The sequence below is a fragment of the Paralichthys olivaceus genome, chromosome 7, assembly GCF_024713975.1.
Source record: "Paralichthys olivaceus isolate ysfri-2021 chromosome 7, ASM2471397v2, whole genome shotgun sequence".
NCBI classification, from domain to species: Eukaryota; Metazoa; Chordata; class Actinopteri; order Pleuronectiformes; family Paralichthyidae; genus Paralichthys; species Paralichthys olivaceus.
In genome coordinates, this window is record NC_091099.1 from 6,379,667 (window position 1) to 6,402,662 (window position 22,996).

General features: G+C 42.1%; 1 protein-coding gene across 3 annotated transcripts in view; it reads right to left on the reverse strand.

Annotated features, from left to right (window-relative positions):
* Nucleotides 1–22,996, reverse strand: part of tspan9a (tetraspanin 9a) — a 154,681-nt gene that overhangs the window by 62,219 nt on the left and 69,466 nt on the right. For 2 of the 3 annotated variants that reach the window (XM_069528370.1, XM_069528369.1), the window contains exon 4: nt 1,192–1,271. In XM_069528370.1, coding sequence (XP_069384471.1) covers nt 1,192–1,254 — 63 coding nt within the window. In that variant the 5' untranslated portion in view covers nt 1,255–1,271. Of the gene's footprint in view, nt 1–1,191; nt 1,696–22,996 lie in introns of those variants that run through there. The other variant, XM_020103613.2, reaches the window with a different exon arrangement.

The following is a 22,996-nucleotide window of genomic DNA, read 5'->3' on the forward strand; positions in this document are numbered from 1 at the left end:
GACTGAATAATGATCTGAGGGGGACATGGAGATTTTGCCCTGAAGCAGCAGAGACCCTTCCCTTTTTCTAGAGTGGGGTCGGCCACTAGCAGGCCTGTCCATTTTCATACATGGAGGACAGACGACGAGATAAATCTCGCTTTGTGTGGTGCATGTGTACGTGTGTGTATTTTAAACACAGGCCAGTTCACAGCTGGGCTCCGGCTAATGCCCACTCTGTTGCCTCCTTTGTGCCCCAGTTAGCAGGGCTCACAACCCAGGGACATGGTGGGCCGTGGTTGGTGGAGACCCCAGTGATGGGATGTTTTTACGCTTCACGCTTCGCTGCATCCACACAAAAGCCTTGGCCCCATAACCCATAAGCCCTTTAATCTGTTCTGTAAACATATCAAGGGATGCCCACTTTGACAACAAATGCCCATGCATGGGCAACAATCAGAGGCTGTGGGTGAAAGACATGAAGAACATTGTAACGTTTGTTTTTTTATATCTCATTACTGTAATAACCATTTTAATTACACACTCAACATACAAACACTTCAATCATCAAATGCAGATAATAAAAAGAATGAGTGATTCTGGAGGATTACTACAATATTTAATATCACTGTCCATATTTTACCCCAGGGAGACATTTTTCAAACAAGAGTAAAGAATTCAATGAAGCCCACAAATCACATCAGCTCTCCCAGAACCACTGGCTCACCACCTCAGCTCATATCGCCAGTGACGTATAATGTGTTGCTCATCAATGTAACTGCCCTGTAGAGACATATTCTATTTCTCTTGCATACCGAGAGCAGCATTTCAACTTCATGCTCACTGTAAATCACACAACCGTGTGAATGTGTGACCCAAAGGAACCCACTCCCTCCTTACCGGCACAATCCGACCCCCACCTGCCATCCCAAACAGTCACATACAAAAGGGGACCTGGTGCAGAGCCATCGACTCTGTCATGACATCCAGGAATAGCAACATGCACAGAGAGGAGCAGGCATAAACAGCCTGATGTAATAATTAGAAATGCAATATTGCACTGACAACCATCACTTTGTCAAAATGTTCCCTGATTAACATTTGAGAAACTTATCGCACGCTGAGCCTTCTCATTGGTTATCATCACATCAACTAAATGAACGAGAACAAGTGTGAGGAGCGAAAACATCAACAAAATAATCAGCCACTTACCCAGAAGATGAGATTGAAGATGAACATCATATACTTCAAGCAGCAGAGGCAGCCTCTTGCCATGTTGCACTTCTTGAATTCTAGAAGGAACACAAAGGATAGATCCAGGTAAAAGACCACGTATTTGCTGCCTTTGGGTGAGCTCTGCTTGTTGTTGGACTTGTCCCCTGCGCTGGCATCAGCTGCCGCTCCAGCCTGTCCCTGCTGTGCGTTTTTGCGCGACCCAGTGGAGCCGTAGAAAGCACCGGCGGTAAACCCCCGGCCACCGAATGGGCGGCCAGACGTGGAGGCTTGGGCAAAATCTGAGTCACGGCTATCTACTGAGGGGCTACGGTGAATGGCTGACTCCTCACTGCTGGACTTCTCCATGCTCTAGGGCTGCAGCTGCTGATGAAGGACTTCCTGACGCACAGTCTAACATAGTCTCTGAGATGACAGGACAGAACAACTCGCCCTCCAAAGCTCCACCACTTCACTCTCCTAGAGAAGCACAAGCACATCCACTTCACAGTGCACAGATGGATCAGAAACTGCACGGCTCAGACACCTCTGCCAGGTTCAAGTGTCTTCTGCTTGCTGTCTTGCAGCGATCCTCCTGAAGTAGCTGTGCAGAGGGGTCCTGTGAGGAGCATAACCCTGCCCTGATGACAGAACTGCCTTTCCAGGAAGAAGTTACAGCTCTCCCTCTATCCCCTCATGTAATATCACTCTCCTCTCCTGCTGCCTATTGCTGCACGGGGCTTCTCCGGTGGGACTGAGACCCTGCTTGAGCCCCAGCTGCTCCACTTCCACGTTCTTTTGCTGACCTGGTAACTTTTCTCCTCCTCTTCACTCTCCTCTCCTCTTTCCACTGCTCTGCTCCTTCTCTGTACTCCTCTCCTCTCTGATGCGCTCTCTCTTCCCTCGCTCTCTCTGAGTGTGCCTATCTCCTCTAGTGTGCTGTTCTGTGCTCAGCAGCTCAGTCCTCCGCACTGCCTGTGCGCTGCTCTCCCAATAGCACTGCTCTGGCTGATGTGCTATTATCGGCGGATGCAACTAACGGGCATTCCCTATCTCCCAACAAGAGTGCTGCCCTCCTCCCTCAACTCTCTCTCTCTCCCTCTCTCTGCCCCTCCCCACTGCTGAACACACAGCCAATGCAGCAGCTGCAGCCAGACTTGAGCTCCTCCTCTCCGCTCCCTGTGTCTTTAATAAGCCCATCACTGTGTTTGCTTTGACTATACATGTTCAGCAATTTCATCTCTGCTGTCGGGGGAATTGAGAGGCCAGAGATGAGTTGAGCTGAATGAAAAACAAAGAAATAGACATAAAATACATTAAAGTAATAAGGACGTGTGAAAGGTAATTGTAGATGAGGTATGGATTGTGTGTGGATTAGCAGGGTTTAGGGACTGCTGGCAGGGTCTTTGGTATATGTAAAGAGCGTTGACGATCATCCTGAGGGGAGGTGATGACTCAGATACCTGAAATTTCTCCTCAGACCGTTATAATATTTGGTCCGTTCATAATTTCATAGATTATTGATCAGTGTTGCCATAGCGAACTGTTACAGCAGGTGATTTGTGTGTCCTAAATATACACAGTATACAGACTAGAAGTATAGATAGAAATGTGTAAGAGGATCCAGCCTTTGGAATTATGGCACCATCTGAGGCATGGAAAGGGGATAGTGTCTGTAGGACGCTGAACAATCTCCGATGCAAAGCCGTGGGTCAAATGCTGAACGGTCCTGCTGATTCACAAACACAGCGGGCTGACGTGATATGACAAAGCGTTGCCTTTAAATCCGTCCATCTCCCCAAATAGCTACACACACACGTAACAGCAGAGAACAAAGGCTTAATGCTGCAGGATCCTCATAATATTGACTGTGAGGGGGGCAAGTAAAATATATAAAACAAGAAAGCTATTGCCATATTCAAGCAATCTCTTCCTCTCTCTGTCTCTCTCTGTCTCTCTCTCTCTCTCTGTGTGTGCGCCTGAACTTAATTTTACTCCCACTTGAGCGTAACAATTGGAGTAACCATATAATTGCTCTTATCGACTCTCGGAATAAACTTTTTCCTCCACTATTGTCTGGCTGAGACAAGGATACTACTAGGCTGCACATTGTTCTGCAGTGGTAATGGTCTTCTGTCTGCCGGTGATGGATCAGCTTCCAGACAGATGGAGGAAGAGATTCAACTGAATGGAAAATCCAGTAATACCCAATTGACATAGACAACCTAATCCAACCCTCTTTTGTCTCACTACTGCAGAGTAAAAATCAGATTGCATTGTGTTTTGAGGTTTCAGCGCTTGGTCAAGGCTGAATCTTGAATTCAAGATGTGGTGGTTTAAAAAATGGAAAGAAAATATTACAAAAATGTTCATATGAAATCATATTTTCACATGATTCAGTGACACGGTGCTGATTTTAATGTTCCACATTTTAGGAAATGGGAGAGGATCAATTCCCTCTCTGTGGTAATTATAGCCAGCATTATGGTTGGCAGAGCGAAGCAAATAAGGAAACAACAAATCTCATGCAGTGAAAGAAAATCCATGTACCAGCACTTCTAAAGCTCATTAATTAAAACAATATACCTTGTGTAAAAAGTGTTTTAAATGTGTACTTTTATGGGGGATATGTGCTGGAATATTTCATGGTCATCTTTAAAGGTAACCACAAAGACCTTCCTCGTTAAGATAGAAGCAGGGTAAACCGCAAATCCAACAACAAAATCCACGTAGATCACTTAATTAATAAAATATACTTATTAAAAAGGTGTAGTTTTATGGGGGTTATGAGCTGGAATATTTTATCCACAACCGGAGTCATTACCTAATGTCTTTTCGCTCATAGGAGGAAACCAGCGATGACTGTCTGAGCCAAGAAATATTCAATATCAACACATAATCCCCTGGAAAATGCTGACTTGCTTTATTATCATGGGTCAAATAAATGAGAAATATGTTAATTCTTGGATTGGGTGTTGGGTTAGCAGCTTCTGTAAACTATTGGTAAGGGGATTTAATTTCATTTGGACAGTTAGTTGATTGCCTTTTGTCCAGACCTTATGCCAATAGGTTAACTAGCTACTGTTTATAGCCTTGCAATTACATACAGACATCAGCGTGGTATTGCTCTGCGCTAAAAAGGGTAATAAACATTTCCCAAAATGTCAAAGTGCAGGAAAAGAGAACCAAATGATGCTGATAAAATATCTTTGGGAACTAGTTTTACCCTGTTGTGTTATAAAAACCTAGATGTTACCAACAATTGGATGTTTTCGGAATGAGGAGGAAATTAAAAAGGTTAAAATATACTCCTCAACAACTGTCATTGAAGTATTGTCTGGGAGAAGAAAGTTACATACTTCGAGGAACTAATAAAAGTTGGTCTGCTTTCCATCCTTACCACACACTTTTTAAGAGGTTTTCTATGAGACTCTGAAAAGCTTTTAATATTTGAAAATTGCAACATACTGAGAATGTCACACACTAAAGGAGTCTTTGAACTGACACCGGTAACAGATCATTTATAATAATAATATGATGATAACTTTATTTGTATAGCACTTATCTAAACAAGGTTGCAAAGTGCTTTACAAAATACAGAATAAAAGTAAAAAGCTATTCAATTCAATTCGCTGAGCTAATCTGCTATCAGTAAAAGGCTCTGACTCCACATGATCAAATCGTATTCATAATGACTATGGCTGCCAAGTCACATGATGAAAATAACCCTTCTCCTGCTACAAGTGACACTGTTTCCCTGGCAGTGTTTTTTGAATACAGGTGAAAAGTTGCAAAGGCTGTCAGCGCCCAGGCGTTTTCCTCCCGGTGAGCTTTCAGGCCCTTAACTCCAAATTCAATACAATCTGTGTCAGCGCTGCTCTGTCTCTGAGTTACACACATTCATCGAAGCTCCGTGTGTCTCTTACTGTGCATGTTACTGATTCCTTCAGTAGCCCGAAGGACACATCTGAGCTAATTCCCTCCCGAGCCACATGGGCCCATCCATCGAACATCCACCCCGAGCAGAAGGGGCTCTGTTGCTGCCGCATTATAGTTTGAAGGGCTGAAGAAAGAGGAAGAGAGACAAAGCAAGACTCGGGAGGGACGGGCATCTGCAAGATGACACAGAGGAGTTGAGGCTTGGAAAGAAGATAAAAAATATGCAGGGCAGCGGCGAAACAGACCAGAGCAAAGGGACGGGGCTGAGGGACTGAGAGAAACATGATTGTATTCAAACATTCTCTCTGATGTTGAGTAAATCTGGCAGCTACTTCAACATATAAGGGAGTGCTGAGGAGATTAGAGTTCAGGAGCCAACTTGGTTGCTCTGAGTTCTTCAGACAAAGATAATGGGAAACAAACACTTAACCGAGAAACTGTATCGAATAAATATTAAAATATAAGCTGGTCCAAAATGACGTAGTTATAGACTATCAACTGATACTAGTCAGTGGTCCCAAACATAAACTGTATGTAAAACATAGATCGGGTATAAAAATGGACGTACAGTCTGGGTCTGCAAAGTTCCGTCAATGCGGAAGTGCCAGAAAACTGTATTCTCTCTAATGACCAGCAGAGGGCGACTCTATCAGTTGTCTATTAGAAAATGACCCGCTTCCTTACTTGATTTATAACATCATTCAATATTCATGATGAATATTCAGTCAACATCAATGATCTCACTTCGGTAGTTCACATATAATTAACGATTAAGCACAGTAATCATCGAGACTTGGATGTGATTGACAGCTAGCACGGTCCAATGAGTGCAGAAGGGCATGAAGAGTCCCAGAGATCTCAGTCAGGCTCCATCCCCCACTCCTCCAAATATGGTTACTTCTGGTTAAAAAAAAAAACAAGATGGGGCTGGACGAAATGCCAAATGAGGCTTTAAAACAACCAACCAATGGGTAACGTCACAGCGGGTTGCCTCCCTTCACTGGCCTCCAGGTAAATAAAGAACAGATTTCAGAATTCTGCACAGCCTTGCTCCTGATGACGTACCTGAGAGCTCGAGCCTTCTCTCAAGCTGCCGGCCGCTCCGATCATCTGCTCAAGAACTTTTATGTGTTCCGCATTCCTCTTTGAAATCCAGAGGTGACCATGCTTTTGAGGTTGTTACTCCAAACGTTTGGAATCAGCTTTTATCTTTGCATCAGATCTGCTGAATCCGACTTTTACAGAGCTTCTGAAAACGGACTAGTTTTTTACATTTGCTGTGTATGCTCAAATGTTTGTAACTGTATTTGTACCTGTATTTGAAATGTGTGTATTTCAAGCTAAATGCTAAGCACTTTGAAACTATGTTTTTAAACCGTGCTTTCCAAATAAATCATTATGAAAAATGAAATGAATAAAAATTAGCTGTCTGGGGAAATAATTTATGCAAGAACAGTATGTGGTCATCCTGAAAACAGCTGGGGGTTAAGTGAAATGTCTGTTGTCTATTTAAATAAAAAAGATCTGTGCAGTGAAATCCTATATTAGAAAAATACATTTAAAACTTTAAATGAATAACTTATAACATAGGAAATCCTCCTTTAGCAAAAGTTTACCCATAAAAATGTTATAGTGCCTGCAAATAACAGCAAAACCCTAAATGGGTTGAAAAGGATTACGTTTCTTTGTTATGAAGGCAGCAGGGGATGTATTTTATAATTCATCAGGACGAGATGAAGAATGTTATTTTACACACCATCAGCAACATCAATATCCTGTAGCTTTGGTCTTCATGTCTCTGTTGTTTGGGTTGTATCACACACCCGGGACCCAAAAAAAACTGTTTCTTTTTACAGAAACTACATCGACGGCACTAGATAAATTCACTTGAACACGCTGGTTCTGTTTGCAGTGAAGACGAGTACAATGTTGGAGGAAATAGCTAAAAAAAAAATCTCACTTTATTTTCCAGAGCACTGTATTAAGTGGTCAGGGTATCATTATTTCTGGCCTTGTGTAATTTTCCGTACGTCCTCCCTACACTTGAAAAAGAATCTGGTGTAGCAGCTGCACAGTGACCCAAATCCTTTTTTAAACTAGTAAATGTAGTGATTTTAATTTGAATTCATACCTTGTTTCATTATCCAACCTTATCTTTTTCTGTATTGGTTGGACTGAATCCCTGAATGCAAGCGACTGACTATAAAGTCCAGTGCAGATGTTAATGAGCACATTACCTGCCAACTTACACTGGTTTCCTGTTTTACTCTGTATTGATTTTTAATTTCTACTGATCACTTTGAAATAATTAAATGGCGTCGCTCCAAACTACATCATGGACTTAATAACTCCAGACGGGTTCACTTGAATCAGTGGATGGAGCTCTGTTGAGCTGTTTTCACACATGACCTCTGGAGGAACTTTCCTGAGTCCACACGAGATCAGACAGGTCACATCTCTGGTGTCTTTTACATCTCTCGAGGAAAACGTTTTTTTCCAGCAAGTTTTTATGAATGTTTGATGTGTGCTGTGTTTTAACTTTGAGAGGAACTTCATTTTATTCACCTTTTCTTATTATCTGCTTCATTTGACTTTAGAAGCACCAATAAATCTCACTCAGGTTTAACTAATTTAACTGTGTAATATTCATTTTCTATCTACGGAATTTCAGTATCTACAATCCTCTTCAGACATCATAAATACTATTTAAATTTGTATTTTTCTTTGTTTTCATATTACTTTTACTGATGTTTCTATTTTTACTTTATCCTTTGCTGCATTAACATGACAACATTCACCAATATCTTCTGAAGTTTCTAAGAAAACTCAGAATCATGTGTGTTCTCAAACTGCATACTTGTTTTCACCAGTGTTCTTATACTGACAATGCCATGCTATGTAAGTTCCTAATAAGCATTGGTTAATAACCATAAAAATGACATGTAAAGCCATGTGCACACACAGAAATCACAGGAACTAAAAAAAAAAATTAACGTGTCCAGAATGACTGAATGGAATGTAAAGCAGTCGTATTTAGTATCAGCAGTGGATGTAAAATAAGTTCAGTGGTAAAAAGCTGTTCAGTGGTAAAAGCAGTAGAAAGTTGTAAAACGTCGCACAGTTGATGGAGGAAGAAAATTATTTGATTTAAAATCTGAATTCCCCAAAAATTGTCAAACGCCGAAGAGAGAGTGGGAAAGGAAAAAGGGAGAGGAAGGGCTTGAGTTATCTGAGCCGGTCCTCTTCTCTTAATTTCTCTATTTTAATTACATTATTTCTAACTGTTAAACACTGTTATGCAAAAGTTAATTGAATTATTATTATGTTATTAAGCACTCAATCTAATATAACAGCATTATAAAGTCAGACTCCAAACACAAGCTGCATGCCATCATCTGCGCCGGGAGGCAGTTTCACCCAGAACTGAAGAAAATAGAGAAAGGGCAGAGGATGAATAATAAAAAATAAACTCACTTAGGTTATATAGTGCTTTGTATTATGAGCTGCAATCCTTTTGATAAAGTGTATTCTTGGTGCACTTCATCTGTTAGGCCTGGAAAAAGTGACAGAGCAGTTTGTTTGTACAAAAGCTGTAGTTGCTTGTCTGTGTTTTTGATACCATATGACTGTGTGTGTGTGTGTGTGTGTGTGTGTGTGTGTGTGTCTTTATGAAGGATTTGGTTTTTAAGTTATTCATTACCTCACACGTTTGTTTGGTAGGTTTTGCGCCTCGTAATCTTTTGTCTAATTAGTCTATTAATCACAGCTTAATTGAAAGATGAAATGATTCAATGCTACCCTGCTCATTTATGAAACTCATTTTCCTTCAAAATGAAACAGGATAAAAGACCCTGGCTGACTTCAGGACAGATTTGATTATGACACAAGATGAGGGAGCACTGTGCCTCTACGTCTAAAGTTTGCATGTAAGGGTGGTTGGTGTTGTGTGTTTGGGGCTACCAGATTACAGAATTCTGTAGTGTTTACACATGGCTTCATAAAATCTGCTTAAAGTGTTTGGTGTTGTGGTGGCTGATCAAGTTTTTGTGTCCTATTTGTTGTTTAATTTGATATATTAAAGTTCTTATTCGCTTAGTTCCTCCAAATGTTTTGTTTTGTTATTGAGCAGCAGAAACAAACTGGTGTCGTATGGAGGCTGAGTGACTCCTGTTCATCTTTACATTCCATAAAGAACGTAACGGAATCCCCTCTGGATTCATGGAGCCCAATCGTTAGACACGCTCTTAGAATTTGGACAAAAGAGCCCATTGTTTTGGCCAATTACAAAAAACCAGTCAATCAATTTAATGTGAGTCCACTAGAACACATGATGCAGTCGTCCAAATGCACATTTGTCTCACAACATTATTTCACCCTCTTAAGAATTTCAACTGTGGAGTCGCTCATTGTTCAAATCTTCAACTTTAAGGAGGTGTTCTTCGTGAAATTATTTTTTTTCTTCATACAATCAGCTGTTTTCTTTATCTAGTGGAAAAGAACTAAAATATCTCAACAGACTTTATAGTTCTGAGACTCTCATATATGCTAAATTCAACATGCCCCTATCAACCCCATGTACCAATTCTTAAAAAGCCACTCCAAATCTGACTCTGTCCCTGAGACTGGAAGACTTATCTCACCTTATCCATATATATTTAAACACGTTTTATCCTCCTCTTAATAATAATACATGAATCTGGGAGAATGAGCTGAGTAAAGAGCTGGATGATGATGGGGGGTGAAAAGGCTTCTGCATGTGTCAACTCAATTGAGTTTAATCCAGTTCAAGGTTCTGCATCAAATTCATCATTTACAAGTTTGAATTTTTACTCAGACATCGATGAGAAATGCGTTTGCCTTCTGCCGAGCACAGTCCCCAGCTGACCTAACGCGTTAAATTGAAAATTTTCTGGTCTTTCTATTTTGAAATCAAGTCATAGGAGTGGAGGTCTTTCTGAAGTTACCTTGACAGCTTCACATTGAAACGAGATGATTATCACTTTCATTTCTCATCATGCTCACAGAAGGACATTACTTTTTTCAAGTACCCTGCTGCATCCCGTTTGTCATCATCCCTCAGGATGAACATGATGTTATTCAACCAAAAAAAAAGGTCAACTTTGTCATCGTGGATCAGCCCAGAAATGTTACGGTCAGCCTCACTTATATCATTTTGACATTTTAATGTGGTTTATTCATTTGCAGCATACATGGGATTTTGTTTTTCATTCCCCTGATATTGGTTCCTTTCAGTATTTGTATCTATCACCTGATGAAAAGAGCAACACAATGGTCTTTGCTAGTTTCCTTCTGACACAGTTGTCATTTTTCTGTCCAGTGCCCGTGTTGTTTAAACTGCAAACGCTGATCTCATCGCCAATGGCCTTGTTGATCTTGGGATGTGGTCGGGCGCATTTTTGGTGAATTGCTATCTTGATAGCACTTTTGACCAAAAAAAAGAAAACCTGCTCCAAAGTCAGTGACATAGTATTTCACTGTTATTTTGAGGGCAAATGATCAAGATAAGTAATATGCACTTAAATGCGTGCACAATGTGCGTACACTCCGCTTGTTCCCCACACAGATGCTCTACTTGTGCAGCTTCACTTTGCACATGAATAATCTTCTTATCGCCTGGAAACTGCACTGATAGAAAAGCACAATATGCAAAAGCACCAGGCAATAAATTGGTGATGGCAACAAACAAAATCCACCCAGGGTTGTTTGAGATCTGTGTAACTGCTTTGAACTGGCTGAAGCAGCGTTGTGTTTTCTCCATGTCATTTGCAAATGACATAAATGCATTGACGCCATGCTCATTAGAAGACGTGCTTTGATCATTAAAACGAAGCCCATTGATATAAAAATGCTCAACTCTGTTTGCATCTTGGTTGAATGGGAGTGAGACAAAAATACCGAAATATGGAGAGAAAATCATTTTCTTTTTTCTTAGTGATTTTTATTATGTGCATCTAAAGTTCCCCCCAATAACAACAGAATCTTGTGAGATACCTCTCAGAGGAATTCAAAAGCAGGCCCAAAAATTTTAGCTGAATTAATGAACAGAATTAAGTCTTTCATGGGGACTTTTTTTAGTTGTTGATGTCTTTGATATCTTGCCCCTGAATGTCTTTAATTTACTGACTGGAATTGAATCACAACAATCACAGCCACAGTCACAAGGTGATCTCACACATGACAACATCCCAAAAATAAAACAGTGGCACCACATGTCAACTGAGGAAACTTTAACAAAATCTTTTCATGTTTTCAAAAACCTGACAATAAACAAGCCTGTAACTGATCTCCTCTGTGACATTGAAATTCTTTTCCTAATGAAAAATCTAAAGTCCAATCCGTCATATTGACAGTTTAGAGCACTGATCAGCTGTAACGTTAAATAATTCACATGCAACACTGTTAATAACCACATGAAGACCACCACGCACGTCTGAGTCACAGAGGGGTGAGGCTGCCCCCCAGGCTTCCCTCCGGTGGAAGGAGAGTTTGCAGGATCAAGAAATCCCACGTTCACAGAGTCCTGATCACTTATCTGGAGGAAATGTTACCTGGCCTTAAAACTCTTAAGGCTTAAGTGAAGTCATCTGTTGGAAGCAAATTGTAATGACAATCACCCCTGCAGCAATCTCCCTTGACGCATTTCATTATGCTCAGACAAACACCCAGGTTCCAGGAAGAAGGCTTGTTAAGTTTCAGCAGCAGCATGTCAGCTGAGTTCAATTAATATTCTTATGAATGATTTGTTCATATTTTATCTGTAATTTTCTAATTCTGTGAAATTTCATCATTCATGTTTGCCTCTTCAGGCTCAATGGTCACAGTATTTGGTGCCTTCCGCTCTTCATCAGCTTCATGTGGCACATACTTTTGTGATGTATAGTAAATGTTATTGAAAGCAATGTTTTTTTAAACCAAATTCAATTAAATAAGCTGTTTCTTCATTAAAAGTGTTTGGTAATAATGTTGATGGACGTTTTACGACGCTGTCTGTCAAAATGACGGACAACCATGAAGTCTAATGCGATCTCTGCTGTGAAAAACAGATCATTTGTCTGAGCTCATATTACACAAGGAATTAGTGTTGCATACCTTTCTACCAGTCAATCTGAAACCAAATCAGCGCTGCAGACATACAATGCATGACATGCGACAGCACATGATCAAGGCCTGAACATAAGGAGAGGATTACGACTACAAAGGGTTTCCTTCCACACAATATGTCGCTGCCAGTGGGCATAAGATCCTGTGAACGTTTGGCCAAGTCTGTTGCTGTGGTCACAAACAGACAACACGACCCGCCCAGTGTCGACCGTAATACTTTGAGGTGCCTAGACAACGAATGGAAAAAATATTACACGAGCAAGAGAGCAGAAAACATGTGCAGGTTTTTGACTTCTGATCCGAGATATTCTCCAAAATTATTTAAGATTTAACGAAAAAAGACAACCCAGACATGAGAGACATTGCCGCTCCTATCTCCAGGGAAGGTCCCTGGACAGGGTATTAATTAAGAATTCATGATATCATGCTCCTCAGAAGATCCAACTGTAATAGCAGGTGAGAGCTCCAGATAATGGCACTGAGGCTGGAAAGGATCAAGCACTGATCCTCAATGTCAAATTGTCTCAACACTGACAACATGTGGAGTATAAAGCTGGTACTGACCGACCATTATCAAAGCCGGACACTGTTCCATCAGACTTATTTAATGCGCTTACGCAAACTCGCTAAACAGTTTTGCATTTGTTTATTTGTCATCCCGAGTTGGAAAACCCCCTGACGCTTGCACCGAACTGACGGGACAGACTGTGAGTGGGAAAAAACTGCAGTTATGACATATCCACAAACCTGCAGGTGTACTCAGGCCACACACACACACACACACACACACACCCCTGCCAGCATAAACTTAAGTAAATATACAGCGCCAAAGCCCCAGCAGCCAGTCCCGCAGCCAAGCCCCAATGTAAACTTAATACCTGCAGGCACGTCCATCAGAGCTGTGGGAGATAAGGTGGGACACGAGAGACCGCAGGGGTTTTACAAGTAAAGTAAGTATACTCAAACTACAGGACAATGCATTAGCATTTAGATCAGAAAGTGTCTCTTGCCATTTGAAATGCAACGTCCTATCACAGTGCAGTAAAGCCCAGTTCAATACAGGCCAATGCAGAGGGGTCACATGCCTATGATGTCTGAAGCAGTATGCATGAATCCCAGAATAGCCCCTGTAGATAAATCAGGAGCAACACAGTGCTCTGATAATGTTGATCAAAGGAGTGGAATCGCTAAGTGCACCGGTGTCCTCAGCTCTATGTAATATTGAAGAGAACCATAACTGTGTGAAAAAGATGGTGCGTCAGCGATATGAAACAAATCCAGGGCACTGGGAATACGTGGAGGATGTCGCTGAATTCAGTACTTGGTTATCGATTCACTGGTTTGAATTTCATTAAACCTGACTATAGGGGCGTATTGGTAGCCAAGGCTGAATTAATTCAGTATTATTCTTGAGATAACACAGTCCAGATTTATTTTAGAATGATAAATATACATGAACTAATCCAGAAATATAACAACATCACTCTGCTTTTGTCGTTCAGTGTAAGTTACAGTTACTGACCTCGTGGGCTGAGAGAAGGGAAGCAGGTGAAAGGTCTTTTATGTGTGGCAGGAAGTGAAAGAGAGACGGGATGAGGAGGATGCAGTTATCGCGGCGCGTCCGAGTCATATGGAAAAAATGGCAGACCGCAAAGGAAGCAATGCCACACGCAGCTCAAGTTTCCATAACCTGTGGATGCTGCTGGCACAACTTAAAAACTATTCAGGGCTGCGGAGGAACAAGAATATATGGTGGTCGGATGTATCTCTGCTCTAAAAGCCCACAGCCCCGCTGTGTCCGTGTGGCGCCTCGTAAGCAATCCAACATGTATTTAAATCTCTTCCTGTGCTTCAGGGAACGGGGTTGCAGGCCATGATGGAGGGGGCAAAGATAAATATGTCCTCTGGGTACCACTGAAGGAGAAGGAGCAAGACAAACATGCAGACTATTAGAGACAATCAATCTCACATGCAGCATGTGGTCTGAGCCTGAGGTCCCAGCACCTCCTTCACATGGAAGCTAGAGATGCACTCTCTCGATGTGTTGTGAGAGGCTGTGACTGCTGTCTGAGGCAAGCCCCTCACCAGCTCAGATCAGTGTATCATCTCTGTCTATCCAGTGGGATTAGAGGGTCAGTCTCTGCAGGGAGCGAGGTCAACATCACAGGCTTCATCTCTAGTCTCCACCCCACAAGAGGCTGGGAAACAGCTGGTGCCGCACACGGCACATGTCTAAATCATGTGAAGTGTGTCCAACATGAGATCCTGTCAATAATCAGATGGGGACGGTGAAGGAACGCTGAAGAAAATGCTGACGCAGTGATGAGGGGTCGGTTGGGGTTCATCAATATTGTAGTTGGCTGTTGCTGAAATGCAAACAAAGGAGGAGCAGGCTGCACAGCTGTGCTGAGATGAAGATGGAGAGAGCTGGAGTTGGACAAAAAAGGGAGGACAGGGAGAGGAGGACAGATGCGAAATGACAGATGGAGTGTGGACTGGCAAAATATTCATCTCTCTGTTATCCGTACTCTTTTTAGGGCTCCTGGCTCAGGATTCAAAGGCGAGGATGGATTAAGAAACAACAGAGCGCCTGAGGAGCTTCGCTATTGTGGGCACGAAGTCACCTCATCTCCATCCCCAGACGGTCGTTGGTACCTCAGGGGTATTTATCACCGAGTGATCTTGAGCTGCTTTTGACATATACATCTTGTCATTAACATATATCATGTAATGTTATTCGCACGCCCACATGTAACAACAAGAATGGAGAGACAAAGAGAGTGGGAGAGGTGGATGGGGAGAGAAATTTAAAGGGATAGTTCACCCAAAAATTTAAATGCACTCATTATCTCCTCACCACTTCTTCAAATGTAAAAGGAACTACAGAAAAACTACCTAAACTGCCTCCATACTGCTCCTGTGGATTCATTCAAGTGGCATGGATCACAGCATCAATTGGATCAATATACTGCTGTTTACCCCTGGAACTCCCAAAGTGTTTTGTGGACTCAAACACTTCACCCACCCTTCCATCGGCATATTGGTGAGGAGATAATGAGTGAATTTTCATTTTTGGTTGAACTAACCCCTTCAGCTGAAATTAAAAAAGAAAAGATCCAACCAAATATGGACGATCCTGCAGCGAGGAGAAAATGGCTCACAAGACTTCAGCTCCAATCTGACCAGCTGGGCTGCACCTCCCCACAATATGGCAAGCCTGAGTAACTCATGTGTGTGTGTGTGTGTGTGTGTGTGTGCGTGCATGTGTGTTTGAACTAGTGACATGGGGTCTGGCCCCTGGCACAGACACAGTCAATATGGCAGTGGTCATTCATGGGCAGCCGTGCTGTCACTGCCATCCAGAGAGTCGGGGCAACAGACCAGCAAAATGTCACGTCACAGGAGAGGAGTGATAAAGGTAGCAGACTGTGGCAAAACGCCCCGGATCCCTTCACTTTTACAGGAACTGCCCCGCCGCGGATTAATGCCCACCTCCAAAGACGCATCTGCCGTTGTGTTTGTCGGGCAATCTTCAGATATTAATCAACAACTGCTGATAAAGCAACGGATAAAAACCTGCTCGCCACATAAAATCACAACATTTGTGTGTGTCGTGCCGATGTCTGGACCCCTCTCTCTCTTTTTTTTTTCCTCAATAAAAGATTCATTCCTGCAGCGGTCTAAGAGACAGAGCTCCTGTCTAAACAGACTACAATTTGATACAGCAAGGAGAGGAGGACAAAGTCGTGCTAATGGATGTTTTATGTGAACAACACAACACAACATGCGTAGCCTCTTCTTCTCCGTTGCTGGGGGAAAGAAAACAGCAGCTCTCTTTACAAAGCTGTATAAAAACACGTGTGGACCAAACCACGAGGAGTCTTTTTCTTTTCCTGCTAAATACTGAAGAGCTGTGTCTGATTATCTTAAAGACATCAAGTTATGTAGAAAAACTATTTCCATTTGCATGTTTCTGTTTGAGCACCGCTGGCAGCACAATATATCATAAAACCCACTAAGATAAAAATGAACAATCCACACACACACACATAATACACACACACACACACACATAATACACACCCACACACACACACACACACACACACACACATATAATACATGCATACATGCATACATACAGTAGTAATTCCCAATGAGATCACAAATGGTGTTGTGGGTTCCAGATGCAGAAAATGGAATTTGCAGGATGTAGATGGAATTAATAAAAACAATTTAATTTAAAAGTTGACCAAATAACAAAGTAATCCATTACATCGAATATTAACAACGCTTCGGAAACATCTGTTACACAGAGAGAGAGAGATGGTGTTTGCTTGGCTACCAAATAATGTTAATTAAAGTCTGCAGACAGTGAGTCTCTCCAGTGTCTGAGCTGAAATTGGCTCCGGCTACATTTCTGATTTCACCTACTTACACATTTCTTGCTGATGGCTCCCTATTCTGCACATTCCCTTTGAGGACTGATGATTATAAATTAACTCAATATCCTCGCACCCCATGTCAAGCTTTTGGCAGCATGATAGCAAAGCAAAATTGCCTGTAGATGATTTAAATGAAAATTATTTTTTTTTGTTTCACTACAAATCTCAAAACATAATGAAGAAGGCAAAAGCAATTTACGAGGAGCATAAATGGATTGCAACATTATTCATTGTGCTCTTAGACGTGTAAAAATACACTGTGTAAATAAGCAGTGTAAATGAATGTATTTTCTCCAGGGAAATGATTGAATGTGAATTCTAACAAGATCAGCCATGACATGCCCCAAAAACTTCACAAGCAAAGAGGCCACTGGGAAGGAAATGTGAGCCACTCTGCCACTCCATCATAAATTTTGTATCACACTCAAGAGCACAAGGTCTCCCTCAAAATGATTTGAGGCCAGAAAATAGCTTTCCTCTGACCCAGCACCCACGGCAATGGATTATAATATCTGCCTCTCTCCCGAGTGCTGAAATCATAATCTGCACACATCAAACAGTGACGTTACTTCATGTAATGGGAGGTTTTGCATGGGAAACAGCTCGCTGAGGGCGACTGTTTATGCCATCGCAGGGAGGGAGGGGCGCGCAGATCACAGGACTGAATTTCATTCCATTTTCTGAAGCAGGAGAAAAGTGAGCACATTCTCTGCACTCGCTTTGTGAGAGAACACCCAGTTCCCTCTGCACATACGACCTCACCCGCAGCATCATCACTTCATCGAGAGAACTTAATGGTCGTCTGTTAAGCACGCCAAGCTGCATGTGATAATGGCCCCTCGCAGACTCGGCTGCAGGTAAAAACCAATATTCTGCAGCTGTTGCAGAGGAGGTGACAGTGGACCTCACATAAAGACTCCATCACACACACACACACACACACACACACACACACACACACACACACACACACACACACACACACACACACACACACACAGAGACAGACACACAGACAAACAGCGGCAGGAACAGAGGAGAACTTTAACTCTTTGTGTCCACATTAGAAACCAGATATGGACGAAGGCACAGCCTGTCTAGTTTCACTACATTTAATGCAGTATCTCTTGCCTTTCTCTGGTTGGTGCACACACAAGCGTATATTTTATGCAGTCATCTCTCTCGGCCCCTCTCACACACTCACACACACTCTCCCCTGTCATTTCCTATTCACATGCTGACCTTCAGCTGAGCAGGAAAACAGCCTCTGCAAGTTTTTTTTACTCTACTGATTCACATATGAATAAAAATATTCAACTTTGTCCTTCCAGGGACAAGAGCCAGTGTTTACTCCACTGCGCTACAAAGCTAATCATCATGCAGACTAGTAGAAGACATTAATACTGCATCTATGGCTCAACAGAAGAGTGCAAAGTGCAGACGAGGGGGCGGTGATGGTCAAGTTTCCCATCATCTGTCAGAATTCAACATAATTCATCAGCTGACAGTCATGCTTTACCTTTTACTGTATCAGCGGCAGGTCAAATGTTATCATTTGTCTCTACATAACACAGCAGACAGAGTAATGCCGATGCGTCTGTGTGTCCCTTTCTGTTGCATGTGGTTTTATCTGCCTCGTCTGCACGCCCGCGTTAAAAATGTGGAACCGGGGTAAGCTGGGTCAGCCGTTCCTAATTCGGTTCGTCAGGAGTTTTATTTCTACTTCAGGGTGTGCTCGGCTCCAGTCTGTCTCCGCTGTGGTATTCCTGCCACATCACAGGTGGAGGCGATGAGCAACTGCACGCCCACACAGAATGCTAAAGCAGAAGAAAGCATCCTGTCCTTCATTTTCACTCTTTCAACAAATCACACAGTCATCATCTATTTTAACAAGCCTGTGTCTCGCGTAATGACAAGTGAACGCTGGTTTGTGACGGCAGAGGAGTCCATCAGCTAACATGTTTCTTAAGGCTTTCAGAATGCAGGCAGTGGAAAGATATTTTGAATAGTCTAGATTTCTGGGATAAGGCTGCACACACATAATCATTTGATATCTCTAATAAACACTGGGTTCACACATGTAAGGACGCAGCTCCTACAATATGACTCACACCAGTTTCTAAAAGGAAGACAGAACAAACAAAGCTGGAGTTAAAGGTCCTGCTGCCCTTTACCTTAACTAGGTTTTTTCCTGTTCTGGGGCAGCACATTTACCTGACCCTCTTTTGTTCTAGAGTTCCACTCCACTGTCCACCGCCGGCTTTGTTGTGCATCCACATTAATATTCATAATATCTCTTCAAATTCTACTGTGCAATTCATTACAGCCCAGCCTTTTGTTACTCAAGGTGACTGCAGAGGGAAGAGGTTAGCAAACATATGTTTGAGGATAATGTTAAATATTCACAACACACCAGCTACGATGCTAAATGGAATGTAGACTGCAGCTCATACTGGTAATTACAGGTTTCAAACTTTATGTATTTTTAACTCAAACAAGGATGTGAAAATGCAGGGGACACTGTAGCCTCACACTCAAACATGTGTTACTGCCACAAATTCTGATTATGAATTGTCAATCTTTAGTTGTCTCAATAATAGAAGCTATTTTTGTCTTCAACTATTTTTTGTTGTTTTCTCTTTTTTTTTAATGTCTTCTGCCTTTTCCCCAAGAAATCATGAAAAGGCTTCCTCTGTGAGCTGTGACTGTCTCAATAAATCACAGTGAAGCCGAAACATTCAGATGAGGAGCTTCAATGGGTACGTGATACACGTTATTAAACAAGCCGACAAGCACATGCTCATGCTGATTCCGGAAAGAGGAGGACTGATGTGGGATCACTGTCCGGGTCACATGTTCTCCATAACTCTGCAGGAAGATATCTAATGCATTCCTGATCTGTGTCAAGTTTTATGTGTGTCCTAGGCTCCAGGTGGAATGGAGTGACATTGACAGTTTGATTGTCAGCATTACAATGACAAGCTGAATCCGCAGGGTGTAAACATCTGGGACAGCTTGGAAATCAGGGTCAGGGGTCATCCCTCGTCTGATCCGCGACTGCCTGCAGCTTCGCAGCGCACACCTAAATTTAGTATTCCGACAACAGGCCCCACCGCATTTTTCTGCTTATAGGTGCACCTTTTCAAACGTTGACGGAATGTGTAGGGTTATAGCTCAGAGTATGAGGAACATACCAAACAGAGCAGAATGCATTAGCACTGAAGGTGCTGACAGAAAAGACACATAGACAACCTGACCCTCCATCTGTAAAGGCTTTGATAGGAAACAGATAACATGACAACAGAGTGTGTAGAGAACACTGTGGTGTCCAGAGTCTACTGTGTGTAGTAGGTTGGAGCGTGGGTAATTAGTGAGTCATTTTCAAAAACATGCTCTTTTTTTGTGTGTCTTCTTTCACATTCATTTCTGCTTCCACAGGGATAAACATAGCTGCCAGGCATGGTTATTTTGCTTAGTAAAGCAAATGAAGAAGATACTCAACGTGACACTGATTTCATGCAGCTCACACTGGGAAATGCAGGAACGTGATTATTCAGCCAAGTGTTGTGTTAAGGATGAAAAAGACGACAGTGAGGTTTGTGCTCTCTGCAGTTGTCCCCTTCATACCTAAAAATGCAAACGCCTATTTATCATACTGATGATGAATACTTGATGGAGTCGTAATTAAAAGCTTACTTAGAGATTTTACAGTCTGAGTATGTGTTAGAAGTGCCATCATCATACCAGTATACTGAAGTGGTCGCCACAGGGGTTGCTGCTAGGAAGTGGTAATTTTTTTTCTAGGCTTCACTTTTCAACCTTGTTGCATGTTGGTATTCATCAAATATAATAAATAGTTATACTGACTTTTTTCATTCCTGGAAGTTGCTGGAAAGCAAAACACCGACACACTGCCCAGCTCATCAACTTTACGCTTCAGTGTTTTCAGGATTTAGGGGGGAACTAGCTGGGAAATTGCAGATTACAAACAATTAAATACTCGTTGTCTCACTCTACCCTTCAGGAGTCACAGTGGCCTTCGGGGAACGTGAAAACATGACGGTTCCTTTCTAGAGTCACTGTTTGGTTTGTTCATTCAGGGCTTATGTAGAAACATGGCCATACATACTACACTCCACGGAGGAGAACCCGCTCCCTATAGGGCTAATATTGCAATAGAAAATGCAACTATCCTTAGTTCAAACTGATTATACACTAATGAAAACATAACTCTTAATATAACTGTCCAGTCCTGCCATTAGATTCCATTTCCATTTTACCTCGATTCATTCCATTGAAGTATTTTTTTCTTTTCATGGGAAGAGAGTTAGGTTCTGCGTCATCCTTTAATTAACTGTAGCTTAACATCAACACCTTCTTTGTGGCCCCCCCTCAAATCCAGATGTCAGTCCCTGGGATTATTAGCACTATCAAACCTTAGGTGCAGTCAAGTCAAGTTAGCCTAATTGTCATTCGTTCTGATCTGAATGAAAAGCTGTTGCTCATAGTTGAAGTACAAAAATAGTGCAGCACTCACTTCTCCCTGGTACCTGTCGATACACAATGAACTGCCAGGACTGAAAAGCACATGAACTAAAATGAGTCTGAGTAACATCTGAAGTGTCACCATGGGAACACCGGGTTAAATGTCAACGTTTAAAGTGGCATGTAAACCAAAATCATCACAGCAAACTAAGAGGGATCATGGTGTTCGAGTGCCATTGCTGGAGATTGAGCCCTTATCCACATGGGAGGATTAATGCATGAGTTTAAGCTGACTGCCCTCTGGACTATGCCTCTGCCTGATACGAGACATCTGAGCCCAGCACATTGCACATGAAGAGCCAGATAGAGTTGTGATTACAGTATGGACAAGAGCTGTTTGCCAGGACCTTCATTTAGCTGGCCCTCCCCGTCCATGCATCCACGCTTAGCGCAACTCTGAGGTCAGGCTCAGGTCCAGGCCCGAGGGATACTCATTACTCAAAGCTGGCACACAGACTTCAGGCCCCTCCAAGGCCCGTGCAGCCATTGACAACTTCAGCAGTAAATGCAAGATGACAGAATAATGTAGCCCCACTGTTGGGCCATAACACCGCAATGCAGTTTTCTATACACTTTTGTCCCCAGGCTGTGTCCCACCACATAGAATATCCAACTGGTACTGAAATGAAGTATAAAATAACCGAGAAATGTTTTTTGTTACCCAAGACTTCCACCAGACCCCATGTGAAGAAAGAAGGCTCCGATGATGGATGGGCATTTCAAGCAAGAATATTTAATCATCGGCGGGAAATATTTGACCATTTTTCGGAAGTCATGACTGATCCGTGGAACAGACAGATTGGAAATGTCATTCTCTATTTAAGGTCATGCGTTATTACATTTTCATGATGTTGTTTTTTAATATACTATGGCTGAGGATGTAAAACATCCTCTCCTTGAGTCACAGCCTGCAAAGTAGAAGAGGCTGTACAGAGCATGAAGAGTGTGAATTGCTCTGCGTTGGCCTCATTTCTTCAACAATTTACCTGTTAAAATATTTGTTTGATGGCTGTGCCCATTAAGATATTAGGCAGCAGATATGCAGCAGCTGTTGCTTGAATTCCAAAGGAGATTTCGTCACCTACCAACCAGAGGGTTGTCTGCGTGGTCATGGATTACTAATGAGTTAAAGGCAGCTAGAATCTTAAAGCCCAGTCCAATCAGACAGCAGATGGTTCCGTTACCTTCACCTGCACCTAGGGTCCTAAAGGTACAATGGGTTATCAAGATGGATGATAGCGTGCTTGACCCAGGAGTATTTATACACACTGCATTGCATTTTTAATATGTTTATTTTCTATAGTATCAAAAACCATGGGATGCAGATGAGCTATACATCTTTCAGGCAGCAGATGGATGTTTATCATCACATTCAGGCGTAAAAACAGGGTCAAAATGCAGATTTCATTCAGTCACATTTAGTTTCACCGATACAAGTATTTCTAAAGATGCACACACTTCTCTCACATACAAACCTTGCCTACACATGGCATGCACCAAATACAATTTCTCATGCAGATTTATTTTAACAATGTAAAGACTTTGGAATTGTTTGTGGCCTTCACATTAAAATATCATATATCCTAATTTGAGCCCGTACTGTGACTTCAAGGATTATGTTTTGTCTCCTATAACAACTGACCATTTGTTAAACCCTGCCCTCCAGTTACCCTTCTTTTCATCTTTCCGTTCTATCCGCTGAAGCCTCACCTAATGCTGTGTCTTCAGCTGACTCATTTAAAAAAGGGAGGTAC